This window comes from Tenrec ecaudatus, chromosome 2, assembly GCF_050624435.1.
Source record: "Tenrec ecaudatus isolate mTenEca1 chromosome 2, mTenEca1.hap1, whole genome shotgun sequence".
NCBI classification, from domain to species: Eukaryota; Metazoa; Chordata; class Mammalia; order Afrosoricida; family Tenrecidae; genus Tenrec; species Tenrec ecaudatus.
The window spans coordinates 67,274,421-67,289,184 of NC_134531.1; the positions used below are offsets into that span (position 1 = coordinate 67,274,421).

A 14,764-nucleotide genomic window follows, 5' to 3' on the forward strand; every position below is an offset into this window, starting at 1 on the left:
CACTTAAAAAAATGGCTATCCCTGGGCATGACCTGTCTTTTGCTGAAATTTTCATTAGAGAGTCATTGTCTTAATTTATGGTGCTGAAGTCTGTGTGATTCATAAGGTGTGCCTAAAATGGTTGATTCCATCATGAAATGATAAGTATTTCATTTGAAAATATATTTTAAAGTCTATGTAATTGTGTTTGTATATTATAAAAAGGTGGGTAATTTTCAAGTTCATTAGGAAAATAGGATAAGACTAGCAAGTTATAACAGTATTTTTAATTTATTGAAATTATTGCTATTAGAGCATTCTCATTCATTGTTTTATAGTGACAATTATTTTTTTGGTCATTAAAGAGTATAAGTGAAAATTCTCTGTAGGTAGTCATATGTTTCATGGGATTAATATGCCCCTCAAAAAAATCATGGTATATAGTAAGTCATATTGCTGTTTTAATGCTGTGTCTTAAAAATCCCATTTTGAAAAAGTTTGTTTTTCTTAATATTGAGTTTAGTGTTAGATTGCCACAATTGAACTTTTATTTTTTCCCTTGTATGATATTTATTTTTTTAACTTTGTTAATATCTGTCATTAGTTCATCTCTAATAAATTTTATGGAAAATGTAATTTTTACTGTATAAAGAATGGTTTTATCTTTGAACATTGTATTAGAGAATCAAGTCAGCCAACTAAATTATCCTGTTATATTCTTAAAACTAATATTACAGAAAGAGAAACTTAATCAGTGTATTTATCTTGCATGGTGGAAAGACTGTTCACCTTGTTTTCAGATTCATATAAAGATGTTGCAGAGAATTTGTATTTTATAAAAAAGGAGCTGTGATGAAAGATCTTTCCTGACTTGTCCTCCTGAACTCTTAACATCTAGCAAATGGTCAACATGATGATTTAAAAGTCTGACTGTTGGTAAATGATCGAGACAAGAATTTTCATACCCACAGTTGATCACCATGTTACTTCAAATAGAAGTGACCACCCACAGTATCCTGCTTGAAGAAGTATTTTACAATAAAGCAATACCGGTCACTTGTACGTTTTCTTGTTCCAAAGAAAGCAGTTATGTTCTATAGAGATAAATTATGTAAATAAAGACTATTTTATATCATTTATGCTGTCTTTTTCTAAGACTAAATAAAGGTATTGATGTACAGCTAACACTGGTTATGGTTTTGAATTTTTTTCCAACTGCAGTATATCTTTGCTTTTTTCCTAAAAATGTAGTACAACTGGAAGGATTTATTTTTATTCTGACCTGCGATGAAGGACTAAGCTGAGTGAAGGAGTAGACTCCCCCTCCCTATTTGGGACATGTGAAGAATTGCTTAATCTTCTGCTTATCACTCTATATAATGCAGTTCTAGATCTAAGAACCTGCTATCTTTCACTTTTTCTTTTCTCATTCTGTGTTTTCTCTGTAGAGAAGACCAACTTTAATTTATACATGGACTTAACTAATGCTGGACGTGGGTTAAAATCTTGGCCAAAAAGATTATGTGAGAGGAATTTGTGAAATCTCCCATAAGAGTCCAGCCATTTCTCCAGACAGAATTCTGCCTTGGCATTGTGTCAGGCCGCCAACAAGCTACATATTTGGGCTACATTGTTGTCTGATCATGGTTAGGGACATTAGGCAAAATAGCCCCCGATACTAAAGGAATGGCTCTTTTTCTTATAGTGATCCGAGCTTTACTTAAGGAAACTTCGTGGATCGAATAGCTAAGTGGATGCTAACGAAAGTGGTGGTGCTTTGAGCGCAGCCACTGGCTCTGGAAGAAAGACCTGGTGATAGGTGAAGATTACAGCCGAGGAAACGAAAAGGGACCATTTATTACATGGAGTGGCAGTGAGCAGGATTAGTTTGATGGCTCATGACAATATTCTAATTGTGGGGACCTGTAGGAGACATCAGGAGCCGTGGTGGTGGAGTGGGTTACATGTTGACTGCTAATCTCAACTGTCTGGTAGGATTGCTTTTAGTAGGAATCTGTCGGCTGGCAGTAAGTGAGATGGGAGACTTTTGTTTGCCCTCACTACCGGGAATAGTTGTCTTGACAACTTTTTTTGTTTGCTCTTTAGCCATGAGTGGTGGGAGTTTTTTGTGTTTTCAATGCAAAGCCAAATTTGGAACCAAACTATAATAAGGTAGAATGCTTCATGTCTTGTGTATTAAAATTATTAAAACTTTAGTTTTTAGTCTGATAAGTTTATTCTTCCAAGTACTTTTTCCCCCCTCCTTTGAACATTTTGTTGCGGTTTGGGTGGACATTTGCAGAAAAATGTGGTGTCCTATTCAATAGCTTTCTACGCTTCACTCATTGCAATACCCTTCCCACTGGCCGCCTGCTTTCCTCGTTTCTGTTCACTTTTCTTCCCTTCCTCTTCCGGCCTCTTATTAAGGCAAATGGCCCCCGTTTGTCTCATGGTTAATTGTACCGAGAAGCATGGTCCCCATGGTATTTTTTTCACTATGTGCCTGTCTGGCTGGAAAGTGACCTTCAGGAGTGGGTTCAGGGCCAGATTTGAAGGTGATCAAGACCGTAGTCTCAAATGCCACCATTGTCATCAAACCAGTAAGCCTGGTCTTTTTTATGATTTGGAATTTTGTTCATTTTTCCTCACGCTGTGATCTAGAGCCACAGGTGATGGTAGCCCTGCACCATGTGGGTTTTTTTGGTCCCAGGTGGTAGAAGCTGTGCTTTGAGCATCCCGTTCCTCCTTCCGCTTTACTCTTACGTGTTTGATTTTCTTTAATTGTTTTGCTCACATATGGGAGGAGACCAATAGTTGTCTCTTAGACAACTGTTTGCAAAAGTGTTTGAGACCTCAATCGTTAACAAGACTGGATGTAGAACATTATCTCTTTGGACTAGTAGGCCACTTGACCTTGATGTCCCACGAGACTATCATCGTAAACTCTCAAGCCCACTGACTTAGTCCTTTTTAAGATGTTTGGTTATGGCTAAGAAGTTTTCTGAACTTGACTCCTTGAGATTCATTATGTTCTATATACATGGATAAGGAGCCCTGGTACCATAGAGGTTATGTGTTGGCCTGTGATCCACATGGTGAGTAGTTCGAAAACTACTAGCTCCTCTGGAGAAAGACAGGCCTTTCTACTCCTGTAAACAGTCTCTGAGACCCACAGGGGGTCACTATGAGTCAGCATTGACTATTGATGGCAGTGAGGATTTTTTCTAATTTTTTACATATGGGTATATAAGGGGGCTCCAGCAAGTTTGAGAAAAAATGGAATTAAATGACCATGAAATTGTCCCATGACATTTTGAAGCCCCCTTATAAGCTTCTTATTTGTAGCACATACAAATGCACATGCAAAATTCCTCTGCCAAGGTGGTCTATACTCACAGGTGTACTCCCACACTTCATTTATCACGGGCACCGCAGGATTGTGGCCAGAGCAGCATTTCTCTTCACTGCCGCTCACTCTTGCTACTTGTCAGTGTCTTCCTTTGCCTTGGTGTGTGGTGCTGATCTCTGTTGGGCTTTGCCTTTCCCTCCACCCAAGTTGTGGGGGATTTTCCCTTCCTCTCCTTGCTGTCTTTGATCAAAGAATGTTTCTTTTTGTATGAAACCTTTGCTTTGACTTTTTATAATACTGTTTTCATAAAATATATGTTCTTTTGTGAATGATTTATTTCACTTAATATCCTCCAGTTTCTATGTTGTGAGATATCTCATGGATTCCTCTCATTCTTTAGGGTTGCTTATCTATTCATCCATTGATTTACATTGTTTAAATTCTTTTTCTTTGGGGGGGTGTTGGCAAGATGATTTAAAACTCATTTCCAAATTGTTTAAATTTTTTAAAAAGTATTTCAAATGAACTAAGAAATCAAATAATTCTATAATATTTTCCATCCCTCAAAAACTTTTACATATTGTTGCTTTCCTATTTTTAAAATCATTTTATTGGGGCTCATACTACTCATCACAATCCACACATACAGCAATTGTGTAAAGCACACTTATACATTCATTGCCCTCATCATTCTCAAAACTCACTTTCCGCTTGGGTTCCTGGAATCAGCTCCTCATTTTCCTTTCCCCCCTCCCCCACCCATCCCATTCCCTGTTCCTTCATGAACCCTTGATAATTTATAAATTATTATTTTATCTTACACTGCCCGGCGTCTCCCTTCACCCACTTTTCTGTTGCCCACCCCCCAGGGAGGAGGTTATATGTAGATCCTTGTGATCAGTTCACCCTTTCTAACCCCCCCCCCCTTCCCTCCTGGTATTGCCATTTTCATCACTGGTCCTGGGGGTTCATCTGTCCTGGATTCCCTGTGTTTCCAGTTCCCATCTGTACCGCTGTGCATCCTCTGGTCTAACCAGATTTGCAAGGTAGAATTGGGATCATGATAGTCGGGGGGAAGAAGTGTTTAAGAACTAGAGGAAGGTTGTGAGTTTCATTATTGCTACACTGAACCCTGAGTGACTCATCTCCTCCCCACTACCCCTCTGCAAGGGATGTCCAGTTGTCTACAGATGGGCATTGGGTCCCCATCACGTGCTCCCCTCATCCCCCCCGCCCCCCCTCCGACTTTGGTGCTTGAAACCTGGTTTCTCGGCCCTTCATGATCACACATGTTGGTGTGCTGCTTCCATGTGGGCTTTGTTGCTTCTGGGCTAGATGGCCGCTTGTTTACTTTCAAGCCTTTAAGACTCCAGACACTATATCTTTCAATAGCCGGGCACCATCAGCCTTCTTCACCACACTTACTTATGCACACATTCATCTTCAGCGTTTATGTGGGGAAGGTGATCACACAATGATGGTTTTTGTTCTTTGGTGTTTGCCACCTGATCCCTTCAACATCTCGTGATCACACAGGCTTGTGTGATTCTTCTCTGTGGGCTTTGTTGCTTCCGAGCTAGATGGCTGCTTGTTTGCCACTTACATATTTCTAACATTCTGATCCCTTATTTAAAAATGATGTTAGACCTGATTGCCTATTTGATCAATTTCAGATGAGAAATTGGGAAAATTACTCAATTTCTTCATCACTAGTTTTAGTGGATGGTGTGTGTGATAGGTTTATTGTGCCAACGTGGTCAGTGGGAGCACATGGGCAGAGATTAATCAGGTCACAGTTTGATTGGAGGGCAAAGAGATAAATGGCTCTGCAAGGCCTGCCCCAGTCCCTCTTGCTCTTTAGAGATCAGACCAACGTGCTGCTGCTTTAGCTAGTTCTCTGCCTCAACCTGTATGCTACAGGACCTGAGGGCCAAGCCAACCCATGGATCATGTGGCTACAGCTTGAGGCTACTTCGAGAACTGCTTTGCCACACTGCTGGTGCTTATATCTTGAGCTTGAGGCTGGTGGATCCACCTTGCCTTGCCTTGCATTGCTTAAGTCCGATAGTGCTACTGACTGTTTCTGATCCACCCTGCTGTCTGCTGCCTGAGGGCAAACTCAGCCTTTTTTGCCTGAGGGAAAACTTCACTGTCTGCTTCCTTGACACTGGACGGAAGCCTGCTCTGTGAGTTGAAGGACTTTCAGTATTATCAACTGTTCCACAAAAGTGAGTTGAACTGAGCCCTCTGCACTGCTGTGTGGACTAATTAGTTGTTACAGTCCTTCTTGCTGTATAACCCTATCCTTTTATATACATATATAATCACAGTGTGTAAATTTGATTAGTTGTATTAACTGGAATTTTTTGTTGTTGAATTGTTAGGCACCATGGAGTGGACTCCGACTCATAGTGATTCACTGTGCCATAGATTGAAACATTGCCTAGTCCTACATCTTCCTCATAATTATGTTTGAGCCCATTGTTACAGCCAATGTCAATCCATCTCACTGAAGGCCTTCTTTTTCACTGCCCTTCCATTTTACCAGGCATAATGTGCTTTTCCAAGGCCTGGTCTTACCCTGTTCACTATTGGTGAATGCAAGTATATTCCAACTCATAGGGACCTTATAATTTTATCAACATATTACCTTTCCATAGTTCTTCTCACAGCTAGATATTTTATTTTACTTTTTTTAATCGTGCCAGCTGTGTAACATGTCAGGTGCCCTGCCTCTCCCTTGTATCCCCAGCGCCACAATAGCACTGATAACATATTACCCATTGCCAACTAACTGATTCTGACGCTTAGCCACCCTATATAATGTTTCTGACACTTTACAACCTTGACCTTGTGGTTAACAGTCAAACACATTACCAGCCAGCGCCAGGAGCTGCTGGGGAGGCGGGGCGGGAGGGGGCATGATAAGTAAAGAAGGGGGAAAAAAAAGATTTATTTAGTGTCTGAATAAGGAAACATTTTTTTCCCAAAGAGTTTTATTTCTGAAACCTATCAAGCACTACTACTGGGTAGATCTTGAGTCATAGCGAAACTGTAGGGCCCAGTAGCACTGCTCCTTGCCTCATCTTCATCCCCCAGGGCCGGTAGTGGGCTTAAACTCCTGACCGTACAGTTAGCAGCCTACTCGGGACGGATATAAAAACGTGCTGTCTCACATCCCAGTGTGCCCTTTTCATTATCAGAGAAAGCAGAAAACAGCACCGAAGATGAATCCTGTCCAACTCCAGTAAGTCTCAACCTCTGCTCCCCCTGCTCACAGCGGCAGAAGGCGCGAGCCTCCAGGATCCCGGGACAGCACCGGGCCGAGGACGCGCCCAAGCTCGCGATGGGACAGAACCTCGCGGGTTTGCGCCGCTCTTCTTTATTGGCTGAGCCCGGGGGCGGGGCAAGCGGCGCTGACCAATCGCCTGTAGCTCTCCTGGGCACGTGCTGGGGCCTGGGGCCCTGAGCGGAGCCCGTGGGCTGTCTGCCGGGACAAGGACGCGAGAGTAGCCGGATCCCGCGGAGAAGGTCCAGGGCCAGCCCTGGCCGCGAGCTCGCGCCTCCCTCCCCCTCGCCGCGCCTGCCGCGATGTGGGCCGCCCTGAGGCGAACGAGCCTGCGGCCTTGGGCCCGCGCCGCCGCGCCCCGTCTGCGAGCCTATCACGGGGACTCGGTGGCCACGCTGGGCTCCCAGCCGGATTCGGGCTCTGCCATCTACCAGGTAGGCTGGGTGAGCGCCCCAGCAGCCCGGGCCTCGAGCCCCCGGCTTGAGCCCATGATCAATTCCCTTTCCTCCGCCCGGGACGGTCTGGAGTAGGCGCTGTCGGCCACAGAAAAGCAGATGCGGAGTAGGGCCACTTTGACAGCTGTTGCTGTTTTCTCTGGAGCCCGATCGATCGTGATTCAGGGACGCACTAGACTAGGGTATCGTGAAGTTTGAAAACGAAAAAATTCTAAAGCAAATATGTGTTAGTGCTCTTTTAGAACTGGCCCCGCTCCCCGTATCTCTGAAATCAGTGGTTCTCGAGATCTGACTTGTCACTTGGGGAGTGTGTTGACTGTACCCTGGTGTTTGCATTGCTAAAGAAATCATCGAGGGAGCGAGCAGCTAGCTTTGGGAACCACGGAGCCTGCACACCTAACTCAGGATTGCCGTGCTTACAGACTTAAAATATTTGGTTATGTTGATCGAAAATACTAAGCATTACCTTTGAGTGCCTTGATTGAAAGTTAGAAAGTATCACAAGGTCAAAGAAACAACTCACAGTGAAAATCTAACGCTGGAATATTTCACATTATTCCCTACCTGCTAAGCGGATTCAGAGGAGACATTTTAAGGGAGCAAGGAGCTGGAAGAATATCAGGCCAAGATAAACAATCTCCAGCGAAATTTCTGGGGATCAGGAGAGAATGCTTACTTCAGAAACTTTAAGCGGCTTTTGTGGGCTTGGTACTTGTTATAGCTGTGGACGAGTGAAACTCATAGTTTAGCAGAAACAGACAAGAACGCAGGCAGCTGTGGTGCAGCAGGCTAAGCAATGTCTCTGTTTTAAAAAAGGCTCCGGGAAGTAGTGCAGTGAATCGGATGGTTGGGTAGGAGAGACGCTGCAAACCACGAAGTTGACAAGAACTGGTTATGAAAGTATAGGGTGAGGAGGAGGCCTTGAAGGAATCCATGCTTGTGCCAACTTCATAGAGTTATGGAAATAATGAACACTTGCTTAGACGAATGTCTACAATGTAGTAAGCTCTCAAGAAAGACCAGTTCTTGTTACTTTTTTCTCTTCTCCTTAAGGTCAATATATGATCTGCTGCAGCTAGCTTTTGCCTCTGGAGTGCTATGCAGCAAACAGTCTCAACTCGCAAATATTTATTTTTTTATACATCTGTGGTGACTCTGTTCCAAGCAGTTCATCAAATTTAGATCTGCTCTGCTTAGTTCTTATTCCTATACTCAGGTGAAGGGGCAGTGACTTGGCGGGGGTAGGAGTGTCCTTATGGTGGAGATTACATTAGGGGGACCAGAGGAGAGAGGGAACTACATGGAAACACAGGGCCCTTTGAAAGTCTCTGCTTGGAATTTGGCATATTGCCACTTTTGCTCACCCCCAACCCACTGGTCAAAGCAGGTAAAAAACGGGAAGATGCAAACTCACTCAATCACTCATCCAGTTGATGCTGACTTCTAGCGATCCTATTGAACAGGGTAGAATTCACTGCCCCTGTGGATTGCCAAGACCAAAATTCTTTATGGGAGTAGAAAGCCCAGTCTTTCTCCTGAGGAGTGATGGTGGTTTCGAACTGCTGACTTAGCAGCCCAACACAAACCCACGATGCCACCAGAGCTCCTTCAAAGACTGAAGTGGGGAACCTTGGCAAGGATGGGAGAGAAGGGAAGTTTTGAAGAAGTATGTAATCCAATCTACCTCCTGGTCCACGGCGGCCACTTAAGCTCCAGAGCGTTATATCTGGGTTTGAGGATTAAATAGGAGACAGGGTGAGTAAGCAATAGTGCATCCTCACTTGGCCTGGCTTCTTAAGGGACCCTCCCGGAAGTCATAGCTCACAACTTCTACCCATGTTTCATGAGTTCCAATGGGGTTCCAAGGACGCACCTCTGACAGGATGCCAACAGGTTCATGGGAAAAGAGCAGGAAAAGATAAGGGATTCTTCCCCGTGAATTTTTGTTGGTACTGTTTGTTACCTTTTCTAGCTGGGGGCTCTGCCACCTCAAAGGAAACTGAGATTTCATTATTAAGGAAGACAGGATGTGGATAAGCAGATACTTGTCTCTACCACAGACAGCATGGCGAGAGCGGTGTGTTTCCCTTAAGCTATATCAGGTGCTACAAGAGATCCCTTACGATTTGGGATCTCCAGCTTCAAGCAGTTAACTTTGATGCAGACGCACCTCTTACAAGGGGTACAAAGGACACGGCATTGCCTTGGGTTGAGGTTGGATTGGCACAGAGAGAGCTGTTTCCTGGAGTCCTGACCACATTGCACTCTGTGGGTTTCCCTGCTCTCCTATTTAGAACAGTAGTCTAGTACTGCCTACTCTCTCTTCTTCCACCACTACGGACAGAGGGGCCAAATGGAACGGAAAGATAATGGAATTTTTTTGCTGGGAACCTTTTGAAACTGCCCCGTTTCAGCAATCCTTGGTAGTTAGTGCCTGCTTTCTGCTTCTTAACTGGGAGGCTGACTCATGTGGGCCAAAGATCCCGTGTAGAGCCAGCCCTCATCCTGACTGGTGCTCGGCGACGTTGGGAAATGTAGTTGGCTATTGGACTCTGGGTTGTGAGTCCTCTTTCACAGAGGTTCCCGGAAGGATGAAGCGATCTCCTGTGAAGACTGACAGCCATGGGAGCCCTCCGTAGGGTCAGTATGAATTGAAATGGACTCAGTGGTAGGGGTGTGTGTGTGTGTGTGTGTGTGTGTGTGTGTGTGTGTGTGTGTGGTGTGTGTGTGCAGAGGTTTACTTGCTTTCCCTGTGTGTAAAAGCTGTTTTTGCCAGCTCAGAAGCTTGGTGTCCGATTGCAAAGTTGGCAGACCAGGACGTAGAGTGAAGGTAGAGGGCATGAAATGTTGATTGATGTGGGAGGGGATCAAAGTGAAAATAAATGTTGACCTGAATCTCAGCTTCTCAACTCTCCAGGGGGAGAAGGACTGTGTTGTCGTGATCCAGTCCTGTGATACTGTACAGGACACCCCATGACATTCACGCTCTCACCGTTAGTTGTCAGGTACTGCAGGCTCTGTCCTGCCGCAGAGCAACACTGTGTACACTGGAGGGGAGCACGGCCTTATTCTGGGACCTCCTGACAGACCTGTGTTTGAGTCCATTGTGGCAGCTCCCGTGTCGTCCATCGCACCGAGGGACTTTCTCTTCTTCATTGGCGTTCGGCTTTCCCACTGTGATGTCTTTCTCCAGAGACTGGTCTCTCCCGACAGCATGTCTAATGGATGGGAGATGAAGTCTTGCCATCCTTGCCTCACAGGGGCATTCTGGTTGGACTTCTTCCAAGCACATGTGTTCATCCTTATGTCATTTCATGGACAGTCCCTTATCCGTAAGCCATGCCACAATTCAAATGCATCACATCTTCTCTGATCATCCTTCTTCGTGGTCCGGCTCTCACATGCCTCTGGGGAGATGGAAAAGATCATGGGTTGGTCAGGTGCACGTTAGTCCTCACCTGACTTCTTTGCTCTTCAGCACTGTATTTTTTTTTTGAGGGGGTGAATGTATTATAATAAAACTTGATAGATGGAAGAAATTTGAATTCACATAAATTTGAGGTGTCATAAAATATTCCCCCCTCAACCATTTAGAAACTGCAAAATCTATTAAAAATAACTTTATCAGGACCTCTTACAGCTCTTATCACTATCCATCCATCCATTGTGTCAATTATATTTGTACATATGTTGCCATTATCATTTTCAAAACATTTTCTTTCTTCTTGAGCCCTTGGTATCAGCTCTTCCTTTATTCTCTCCTCCCCCACCCCAGGAACCCTTGATAAATTATAAATAATTATTTTCATATCTTACATCCTGTCACCCACTTTTTTGTTGCTGTCCCCTAGGGAGGGGTCCTATGTAGATCTTTGTGATCGGTTCCCTCTTTCTTCCTCACCTTCCCCTTCTCCTCCTGCTATTGCTACTCTCATTATTGGTCCTGAGGGGTTTATCTGTCCTGGGTTCCCTGTGTTTCCAGCTCTGATCTGTACCAGTGTACATGCTCCGGTCTAGCTGGATTTGTAAGGTAGAATTGGGGTGCAAAAATCATTCTTAGCTTGTGGATTTTTCAAAAGCAGGGCTGATCACGGGCAACGCAAGCTTCATTTGGACCACTCAGTGAGGAGAACTGGCAGCAAGATGCTTTTACGGCCTTTGTGCAGGACCAAAATCCTGCAGGAACACCCACAATGCACTTTAGGAATTGCTAATATTTGAGATCTGTGCTTCTGTTACATATGGTCTGTTCCCTGGTTGTTCCCTGAATTAAGCCGGAAGATAGATTTCCCTGAGACCAGTTTGCAGAGGGTTGCCAACTCAGTTACATGATAATTGAGTGGAACCGTGAAGGCTGACAATCAACCAGCTTCTTAGTACAACAAATATGGATGCGTGTGTGAGAATGGAGGTGGGCAACAGTGTTGGTACTTCCTCTTTGCATCCTGGTCTTTGTGTTTTCCTGTTGCCTTTCACACTTTATAGGCATCTTTTATAGCAGGTTTGCCCTCGATAGTACATCCTTTGATTTTCTGACGGGTGCTTCCATGAGCATCAATTGTGGATTCAAACAAACGAAATCTTTGGGCATGCTAATCTTTCCTTGTTTATCATGATGTTCATCGGTCCAGTTCATCGGTCATCTTTATATTGAGATGTAACCCATACTGCAGCCCATATCTTTTAAAAAATCATTTTATTGGAGGCTCGTACAATTCTTATCACAATCCATACATACATCCATTGTTTCAAGAACATATGTACATTTGTTGCCATCATCATTCTCAAAACATTTGCCTTCATCGCTTCTCAGCCTTTTGGCTAAGATCAAGTGTAGTATCTCTTCTTATCAGTTTAATATCTCATACGTCCTCTATCCGAGGACAATATATTAAATGGATTTTTGGAGCAGGGACTTGGAATAGAAACTTGCTCCGTCCACTCCACGCATCAACCTGGTATTGCAGTACTTCCAGGAGCGGTGCAGCCCCTTGGGGGATTTCAAAAAAACAAAACCAAAAAAAAAAACATTTGCCTTCTACTTGAGTCCTTAATATCTGCTGCTCATTTCCCCCCTCCCTCCCCATTCCCTCCTACCTCATGAACCCTTCATAATTCATAAATTATTATTAGTTTGTCATATGTTACACTGTCTGATGTCTCCCCCCCCCGCCCTATTCTCTGCTGTCCCCCAGGGAGGAGGCTATACATAGATTCCTGTAATCAGGTCCCCCACAGCCCATATCTTCAGTAAGTGCTTCACGTCTCTCTGCTTTCAGCAAGTTGTTGTGTCATCTGCATATTGCTGGTGCTTAATGAGCTTTCTTCAATCCTGTTGCTTCATTCTTCATATCTAGCTTCTTCGAGTATTTGCTCAACAGAGTTCGAAAAAGACTGATGTCTGCTGTTGACTCTGCCAAAGACCTCTCCATAATCCTTTTTGTAAGATTGCTCTTTTTCATACAGAGTCCTCTAGTTTCTCCTTACCTGGAAATGCTCTTATTTCTACCTCGTATTTATGGACAATTTTGCTGAATATAAATTCTTGGTTGGCTTCTTTTAGTGTTTTTTGTCATCCCATTTCTTTCTTCTTAGTATGGTTTCTGGTGAAAATTCTAAACTTATTCTTACAAATAAGTTTCCTTTGTCGGTAACTAACCCCCTACCCGCTCCCCCCTCCCCCCCCCTCCAATCCCAACGCTGCTCTCAGGATTCTCTCCTTGTTCAGGAGGTCGGAAAGTTTGACTGCAGTATGCTAACAGTGATTTTCTTTGGGGGTCTGTCCCGGTTAGGGCTCTTTCCATCCCTGGTGTGGTTATTTTCACCACTTTCCTGAGGTTCAGCAGCTCTTGAACAATTTTCTCTGTGATTTCTTTTATGTCTTTTTGTCTGGATTTTTTTTCACGTGTATGTCATTCCTCTTGATAGTGTCTCACATAGTTCTTAGACTTTCTTCAGATATTTGGCTTGTTTTTGTGGATTGTTCTCGTCATTTGGTATTGAGAAAATTGTCTCAAGCTTACTAATTCTTCCCTTCATTGTGTCAACTCTACTGCTGAGGAGAACTGACCAAGTGATGCCATTTTGTTGACTGCTAGATGACCTGCCCGCTCACCCTTCCCTTCTTGGAAGTCCCGCTAATGATTGATTTTAGAATGTACTCTCATGTTCCCAAGATCAGGACATTGTAATTAACCTCGTTAGTCTTCAATATTGTTCCTTTTGATCTGTTGTGGTGACCCCCCAACCATAAAATTATTATCGTTGCAGCTTCATAACTGTAGTTTTGCAACTGTTATGAATTGGATGACCCCTGTGACCCACAGTTGAGAACCGCTGCTTTTGATGTTGTAATCGAAGGTTGTGATTAATTTTGTTATTCTTTCATATTGTTCCTTTTTTGATGTTATAATCAATCCTGTACCCTGCAATGCTCACTTACTATAAAGAAAGATAACATTAATTTTGCTTTCTGCTTTTGACATAGCTACTCACTCTATAGGAAAGTTCCTGATAAGTAGGATTTGCCTATAGAAGCTGTCTATTCTCTCCTCTGGACTGTAGTCTGAAGGATCACTTTACATTCTTACAGTCCAGTTAATTGAATAAAGACTCTTCTTAATTTCAAGACATTTTAATGGCTGTCATTTACTTGAACCCACAACACGGCTTTGCTCTTTCAATTTATTATATATTTCTAATGTGTTGGTACTTCTGGATTTCTGTTGGCTGTATTTATTTGATTTACAACTTCTCATTTATTTAATCAGAGTGCTCTTGTTGTGTTTTCCTGTGGGGTGTGTGCTCTGTGTATTTGTTGACGAGGTGGTTCTGGTTGGGTGGTGGTCCTTGTCCTCCCTACGCCACCATGGTTGGGCTTATAGCCTTGGAGCCCAGAATGCATGCATCTCACTGCTCTGCTGGTTTACAAACAGTCCTAAACCCAAAGTCTGTCTGTCTTGTAGAGCTGTTTCAAGTGGTATAAGAAGTTAAAGATACTTCCTAAGAAGCCTACTTACCACCCAGGAGCTCCCCAGACCAGAGGCCTCTCAAATCATACTCTCTGCGGTCGAGTTCATTCTGACTCAGGAATCCTATGGGTTATAAGATGGTGGTACATCTTTATGGGAATAAAAAGCCTTCTGTTTATTCTGTGGAGCGAACGGGAGATTGGAACTGTTGACCTTGTAACCTACTGTGCCCCAGGGCTGCTGCACAGTGGCCTCTCTAAAGGCAAAAGGAACTCCCTGCCGTCAGGTTGATTCTGAGTCCTGCAAGTGACCCTTAGGACAGAGCAGCCATGCCCCTGGGTGTCTGTCCCTGTGACTGAAGAGACCAGGGAGCCTACATTCAGGCCCTTCATCCACTTCAAGGGGCTTTCTGCATGCTCTTCTAGCGCCGCATCTTGGTGATGGCGGAAAGAAGTGTGGCCCAGAGCTTTGTTTTTGTGTGAGATGGTTTACAAGGAGTTTCTGCATTTGCTTAATATGAACAAAAGCATCCCAACCTGGGTTGAATCATGGAGCGAGTTATTAACGTCCCCTGCCTCATGCCCTTAATACCAGTCGATGCTCTGATCATCATTGTAAGACCGGGAACGTAACCCATACCAAACTGTTCTTTGGGGTATCTTTCCAGTTTACCCTTGATAAAAAACCCAGCGATGGAGAGAGAGCGGTGCCCCTTTATTTT

At 43.8% G+C, this 14,764-nt stretch overlaps 1 protein-coding gene and 1 non-coding gene across 2 annotated transcripts in view; both read left to right on the plus strand.

Annotated features, from left to right (window-relative positions):
* Positions 1–6,788: 6,788 nt before the first annotated feature.
* Positions 6,789–14,764, plus strand: part of MCCC2 (methylcrotonyl-CoA carboxylase subunit 2) — a 74,191-nt gene continuing 66,215 nt past the window's right edge. The window contains exon 1 of the mRNA XM_075541152.1: positions 6,789–7,051. Coding sequence (XP_075397267.1) covers positions 6,920–7,051 — 132 coding nt within the window. The 5' untranslated portion in view covers positions 6,789–6,919. The remainder of the gene's footprint in view (positions 7,052–14,764) is intronic.
* Positions 11,874–12,064, plus strand: LOC142441839 (U2 spliceosomal RNA). The gene has a single exon (XR_012783157.1). It is a non-coding gene; the product is annotated as a U2 spliceosomal RNA (small nuclear RNA).